The 7,246-nt window shown below is 60.8% G+C and overlaps 1 protein-coding gene across 1 annotated transcript; it reads right to left on the bottom strand.

The window, feature by feature from the left end:
* Positions 1 to 3,622: 3,622 nt before the first annotated feature.
* On the bottom strand, positions 3,623 to 5,616 carry JUNB (JunB proto-oncogene, AP-1 transcription factor subunit). Its single transcript, XM_050925115.1, has one exon. The coding sequence runs from the start codon at positions 5,206 to 5,208 to the stop codon at positions 4,249 to 4,251; it is 960 nt and encodes a 319-aa protein (XP_050781072.1). The 5' UTR covers positions 5,209 to 5,616; the 3' UTR covers positions 3,623 to 4,248.
* Positions 5,617 to 7,246: the final 1,630 nt, after the last annotated feature.

Raw genomic sequence — 7,246 nt, 5'->3', positions numbered from 1 at the left:
TACAGGGGGAGGGGTGTGCAGGGGGGTACAGGGGGTGGACGCAGGGGGAGGGGTGTGCAGGGGTGTGCAGGGGGTGGGGGAGGGAGGTACGGGCGTGTGCAGGGGGGTGCAGGGGGTGGGGGAGGGAGGTACAGGGGTGTACAGGGAGAGGGGTGAATGCAGGAAGAGGGAGGTATGGGGGGTGTACAGGAGGAGGGGTGGATGCGGGGGTTACGGGGTGAACGCAGGGGGAGGGGTGTGCAGGGGGGTGCAGGGGGTGGGGGAGGGAGGTACGGGCGTGTGCAGGGGGGTGCAGGGGGTGGGGGAGGGAGGTACAGGGGTGTACAGGGAGAGGGGTGAATGCAGGAAGAGGGAGGTATGGGGGGTGTACAGGAGGAGGGGTGGATGCGGGGGTTACGGGGTGAACGCAGGGGGAGGGGTGTGCAGGGGTGGGGGAGGGATGGATGGGGGGTACGGGAGGTGGATGCCGGGGGAGGGGCGCGTGCAGCTGCTGTGTGTTCCTGCTCACGTCCCTGGGCGCTGCTCCCACCCCCGCGCTGGCCGGAGCTCCCGGCACAGGCTGTTCCCGTTCCCGGCACGCCCAGCTCGGCCCTGGAGCCTCTGCGTCCCACCCAGCGCGTCTGCAGGCAGCCGGGGCTGGGCTAGTGCGGGGCGGGGGCGGGGATTGAGCAATTCAGGGGCATCAGCTGGGGGAGCTCAGGGCTGGGCCAGCAGGGGGTGGGGGTCAGGAGTGAGGGGCACTGACAGAGCTGGGGGGAGCCCAGGGCTGGGCCAGCAGGGGGTGGGGGTCAGGAGTGAGGGGCACTGACAGAGCTGGGGGGAGCCCAGGGCTGGGCCAGCAGGGGGTGGGGGGCAGGAGTGAGGGGCACTGGCAGAGCTGCGGGGAGCCCAGGGCTGGGCCAGCAGGGGGTGGGGGTCGGGAGTGAGGGGCACTGGCAGAGCTGGGTGGGGCAGGGCTGGTACAGCAGAGGGGGTTGTGGATCAGGAGTGAGGGGCACCAGCAGAGCTGGGGGGAGCCCAGGGCTGGCACAGCAGAGGGGGTTGTGGATCAGGAGTGAGGGGCACCAGCAGAGCTGAGGGGAGCCCAGGGCTGGGCTAGCAGAGGGGGCTGGGGGTCGGGCATGAGGGGCACTTGGAGAGTTGGGGGGGGCTGCAGGTGGGGGTTGGTGTTGAGGTTTGCTGTGTGGGGGAAGCTGGTGCAGCAACTGCCTGTGTCATCGGTGACTCACAGCAACCCTATTGATCTCCCTCCCGTTCCCCCACAAACTCACACCGCTGCCAGCACGCTGCACGGGCCTTGGGGACCAGCTGCTGCCAAGGAACCGCTTTGAAGCTGCCTCGTGCTGTCACGCAGCAGGGGGCTATGCTGAGAACACCCCAAACTGGCAAATAAAGGGTTACTGTCCCCCAGACCTCCCCCACCCCAGAGCCAGAGACCGAAGGACCCCACCCAACCGGATCCACCCCAAAGCCAGCTGCCACCTCCTCTACCTTGATCCCTCTTCACACCTGTGTGTGTAGTGTGCTGGGTCAGCTGGCACCCTCCCCCACATCCCTTATTGTGTTCTGAGTGCCCCCCTCTGCTGTCACATCCTGCCAGCCCCCTGTGGGTAGGGGGTTTCTAGCAGGCTTGTGGCACATGGAATTATCAGGCTTGGCCATGGGGTCCTGAACCATCACTTAAGGCCAGCGGGAGCCAGCCTCTGGCCTGTCTGTGGGGGCTTGCCCAGCCAGTGAACATCTGCTGCCCCCAAGAATGAACAGTCCCACCCCAAGTGATCAGCCAGGGCCCAGGCCTCTGGGGGCTCACTGGGACTCGGCCCACCATGTCCATCTGTGACCTTGGTTCAGTCATTTCACCAGCCTGTGCCTCAGTTTCCCCCTTTCTCTGGAATGGGAGGTGATAATCCCTTCCTGCATCTACCTCTATTATTGGTGGGAGGGGGGTGCCTCTCACTCCCCTGCTGTCCTGTGGCCAACAGGGGAGCAGCAGCTGCTTTGGAGAGAGGGGTAAGAACCCCTCAGCAGACAGATGTGGGGAAAACAGCCCCTCCCCCAGTGCAGATCTCATTCCTGCTAAACGGGGCCTACACCCTCCCCCAGCCTCTATCTCCCGGCACTAAATCTTCAGGCCTGGGATCCAGAGGCTCCTCCAGCCCCTCTTTGACTCTTGCTCAGCTCTTGGCCCCAACAACTTCCTGTGGCAGTTAGTTCCCCAGGCTCATGCCCCAGCACCTGGAAACGTTTTCCCTCTGATTGTGTGCAGTGTTCTGGTGGGACCCCACTCGCACCTTGGGATGCTACCATTGTACACCTAATATCCCCCCCAAAGCAGGGTGCTACTGTAATGCAGCTAGTATTGCCCCATCTCAAAAGGTGGGTGCTTCAGCTGCTCCCTCGACACCTCTAAAAACAACTCCCCCCCAGCAACTTCCAGAGTCAGGAAAAACTTTTCTTTGCCTTTGATCTGAGCTGTGGGATCGTGGCTGGATCTTTCCTGGCTCAGCTGACAGAAATTCACCAGTGGAGGGGCGGGGGGGGAGTCTCTCTTTTTTTAAGGGGGGGGAGCCTGGCAAAGCCTCCTCCTGCCCCCTCCCCACCACGGGGGGGGGATTTCTCAAAAGCCCCGGCCTGGAACTGAACGGGCTCGTTTCGAGCCAGCTGCCCCCAGGGCCGCTCCCCCGCGGCCCCTGGGAAAAACCCCTCCCCGCCCCCTGCCGCCTTGGCTGGAAACGAAGACAGGCCGAGCCCCCCCCCGCCCTGCCCGGCAGGCGGTGTGGGCGGGGGTTCCCGGAACGGGGCCCCGAGCCCGGGCACGTCACTCGCCGGCCCGTGCCCATATATGGGCATCTTCCCTTGCGTCACTGGGAAAACCCTTCCCCTCGCCTGCCGCCCGCCCCCTTCGCGTGCGCCCGAGCCGGGCGGGGGAAGCAGCGCAGCGCAGGGGGAATTTTTAACCCTGTCCTTGGGCGAAAACAGCCGCGCAGGGGCTCCAGAGCGCTGCGGTCTGACATCAGAGGTGGGGGAAGGGGGAGAAAAATAACCCCCCCCCCAATAATCAGACCCACAGGGCAAGCGCCAGGCAGCGAGGGGGGGGGGTGTTACAGGATGGGGGACGAGCTAGAGGGTGATTTCCAGCTGTAGGAGCCCCAGGGACTCAGCCAGGGTGAGCTCTTGGAAAACAGAGGCCCTGGAGCCAGAGTGGGAGGAAAACAGCACAGATCAGCTGAGACACATCCAATCCACTCAGGCTGGGAGAAGTTGCCAGAAATGCCTCCTACAAGCTGGGGTGGGGGTAGACATTTTGTACAGCACCCTGAGGCCCCGGCCCATGGCAGAGCCCCACAGGCTACCACCCCAAAAAACAAGACGTGGTAAGGAATGATCACTGAACGATAGAAATATATACACACAGGGAGCCCTGGAGAAAGATGTGAAGGGTACTGACAGCAAACACGTCTAGTTTAAACCTTTCCAATGTAAAAAACTCACTTAAAAATACAGAACAAATCCTGTTTTATGATCAAACAACATGATCCCCCCCTCCACCTTCCCCCATTTGAAATAATTTAAGGGCCAAAAAGGATTTAAAACAAAACCAAAACCTCAGACAGGCACTTAGAGAACACTTTTTTTTTACTTAAATTAAAAGGTCAATAAAAAGTCAAAAAACACCAATACAAACATTTTTAAACACACAAAACAAAATAAATTCGAGGACTTTTGTTTAAAAAAACCAACAAGCCACCACAGAAGTAAAGTAAAGAAGCCGTATTTCCTTTCGTGGGCTAGGCAGTTCTACGGTGTGGCAATCAGTTTCTCTTCTCGGTCAATGTCAAGTATCAGATTGATTGTTTGTTCTGTTTTGTTTTAAGTTAAGGAAAGTCCTAGCCCCTTAAGTCAGACACACAGTTCCCTGTGCCGAAGTACCTCTTGCCGCACTATCCAGCTATGCAACAAGTTTGTTGGTTTGCGCCGTTTTTAAATACACTCACACATACACAATAGTAGGCAATACGCACATATTCTGAATCCAGCAGAGAGCAAAATACAACCCCCTCCCGTCCAAAAAAAATAATAATACAACCATCAGACAGGAGGAGGCAGAGAATCGTCTTGGAAGTCGCATGCACAGCTTGGTCCAATGTGTGAGAACACGACAGAAGTCCAGATAACGTTCATGTAAACTTTCCAACGGGGAGTCCAGTTACACACAAGTCTCTTAAATAACACGGGGGGGAGGGGGGTTCAGAAGGATTGCATTTTAACAGTCAAAAGCAACTGGCACCCATTGTTCACGTGATTCATGACTTTCTGCTTGAGTTGGGCCACCTGATCTCTCAAGACACTAGCCGTGTTGGACAGTCCTGCGTTCTCTGTCTTCAGCGTCTTGACTTTGTCCTCCAGCCGGGCTATCCTTTCCAGCTTCCTTTTCCGGCACTTGGTAGCCGCCAGCCGGTTCCTCAGCCGCTTCCTTTCCACCTTGATCCTCTCCTGATCTTCCATGTTGATGGGAGACACGGGAGGCGACTGGACGTCCGGCACGGTCTGAGGCTCTTCCTTGAAGACCTGCACCCTGGATGGGAGGGAGGTGGCCAAGGAGTGACCCCCGTAGGCGTGGGTCTGGGGCAAGTAGCTGAGGTTGGCGGTGGGGTAGCTGGAGGAGGTGGTCATGGTGCCGGGGTTGTAGCTGGTCAGGTTGGTGTAGACGGGGGGCGGCTCCTGATGGAGGGAGGCCCCATAGACGCTGCTGGCCACCGAGGCGGCCGCGCCGATGGAGACGTTGGGCGGGGGCATGTGGTTCATCTTGTGCAAGTCGTCCAGGGCCTTCACGAAGCCGTCGGCAAAGCCCTCCTGCTCCTCCGTGGCCCCCCGGGGGTAGAAGTAGGGGCCCGGGGTGGGCGTGGTGGTGATCACCCCGTTGCTGTTCTGGATGATGAGCCGCTCCAGCTCCGGCGAGGCCAGCTTGAGCGAGGAGTTGGCGCCCGCCTCGGGCAGGCCGGCGGGGGCGTAGAAGGCACCTCCTTCCTCCGCCGCCTGGCCCCGGAGGTGCAGCTGCGCCTTGAGGCCCCGGCAGGGCTCCGGGAGGTTGACGGCCATGTTCTGCTTCAGCGCCTTGTAGGCCGGGGGCCCGCTCAGCTCTGCACGCCCGTAGCCGGAAAGAAAGGAGTCGTCATGATAGAAGGGCTGCTCCATTTTGGTACACATCAGCCACGCGACCCCAGGTCAGCACGCGGTGCCCCAGCCTACACAGACAGCGGGGGCAGGGGGTGGGGGGCTGCAGAGCCAGGAAAGCTGGGTACGGTGAAAGGGGGGGTGTCAAGGCAGATCCTCCAGGCTCCCCTCCCAGGGCGCCCCCGAGACCAGTCCACGGCTCGGTTTCACTTCCAGAAACGCTCCCTCTTCCTCGCCCCTCTTCCTCCTGGCTGTGTCGGGGGGGTCCCTGGCCGGGCTCTTCTCCCCGAGCGCAGCCCCCACGCGTGGCGGGCGATCGGCCCGGCTCCCTGCTCTCTAGCCCCCTCGGAAGCGACAGGCGGCGGGTACCGTACCGGGCTGGGCGCAGCAGGCGGCTCCGATCGGGCTCCGAGCTCCGTCCCCTTCTGAGTCAGCTGCTGGCGGCGCCGCGCGGAGCCTTTATAGCGCCCGGCGGGCGGAAACGCGCCGCCATTGGGCCGCGCTGGAGCCCCACGCGCGGGGTGGGGCCGCGGACGCCGCCTGCCGGGCAGCCCCGTGCGTGCTGGGAAGGGCCCGCGCGAGGCAGGGCTGCGCGTCACAGGGGGCGGGGCCAGAGAGACTGACAGCGAGAGACACAACCACACACGCTGATGGGCCCGCAGCCCCAGACAGACACAGACACACAATAACACACCCGAACCTACAGAGACAGACACCCACACGTACAGACACACAACCACACACACACAGACACACAACCACACACGCTGATGGGCTCGCAGCTCCAGACAGACACAGAGACAGACACACAACAACACACCCAAACCTACAGACACACAGAGAGACACCGACACATAGAGACACACAACCACACGCTGACAGAGAGACACGTCCATAGAGACACAACAACACACCCAAACGTACGGACACACAACCACACACAGAGATGGACATGCAGCCCCAGACAGACACTGAGACACGGCCATAGAAACACACACAACCAGGCACCGAGGGACAGGGACACACAACCACACACATTGATGGACACACAGTCCTAGACAGACACAGAGAAAGGCACACAACAACACACCCAAACCTACAGACACCCAAACGTACAGACACACAACCACACACAGACATAGAGACACAGCAATACACCCAAACATAGGGACACACAACCTCACACAGAGACACACAGCCAGAGAGACAGCCACACACACATGCAGCCATAGAGAGCCAAACAGCCACACACAGACAGACACACAACCACAGAGACAGACACACAGCAACACATAAACACACATCCACACACAATAAGAGACACACACAAACATATAGACACACAGCAACACACAACCACACAGAAACATGGCCAGACACACAACAAGGCACACAGGTTGAAACACACAGAGATGAACACACTACCATACACAGAGACACACTACACACACATCAGCCCCCTCCCCATGTGGGCACATACATGAACTCACTGACAAAACACACTCGTGACCACTCGCACGCCTCCATCTGCACACACTCACCCAAGACCTCCCTGCTAACCCAGAGGGCTCCCCACTGGGGTCCCCACCTGGCTCCCCGTGCCCCCGTGTGAATTCAGCCGTGATGGGGGGTCGGGAACAGAACCTGGACTGGGACCTGGGGTTGGGCTGGGGGGCTGGGGATCAGGGCCCTTGGGGAGGGGGATCAAGGCCCTAAGGCCTGGGGGGCAGCTGGAGCTGTAGAGAAGGTGGCTACACTGGATCCCCCCCCTTCACATGAACCGACCCCTCCAGCTGGAGCGGGGCGGGGGAGCTGATCCAGCTCTCCAGCCCAGGAAGAGCCCATCCCCGCCCAGCTCACCCAGCAGGGCCGGAAGCCGCCCCTCTGGACAGGGTCGGGTGCAGGTAGGGTGAGGTGGGGGCCACGCGTGCGATGGGAGCAAGCTGCCATGCAGGCCTTAGGTCACGGGAGAGCCGGCAGCAGCCCGTTTGTGCAGCGCGCCGGGACTCATCCTCCTGCACCGAGCCCCTGAGGACCACAGGGGCCACTTACTCCACGGCTGGGCCGTTGG

This window comes from Gopherus flavomarginatus, chromosome 16 (genome assembly GCF_025201925.1).
Source record: "Gopherus flavomarginatus isolate rGopFla2 chromosome 16, rGopFla2.mat.asm, whole genome shotgun sequence".
Lineage (NCBI taxonomy): Eukaryota > Metazoa > Chordata > Testudines > Testudinidae > Gopherus > Gopherus flavomarginatus.
The sequence above is the reverse complement of the archived record's forward strand: the minus strand, read 5'-3'. Positions and strand labels throughout refer to the sequence as shown.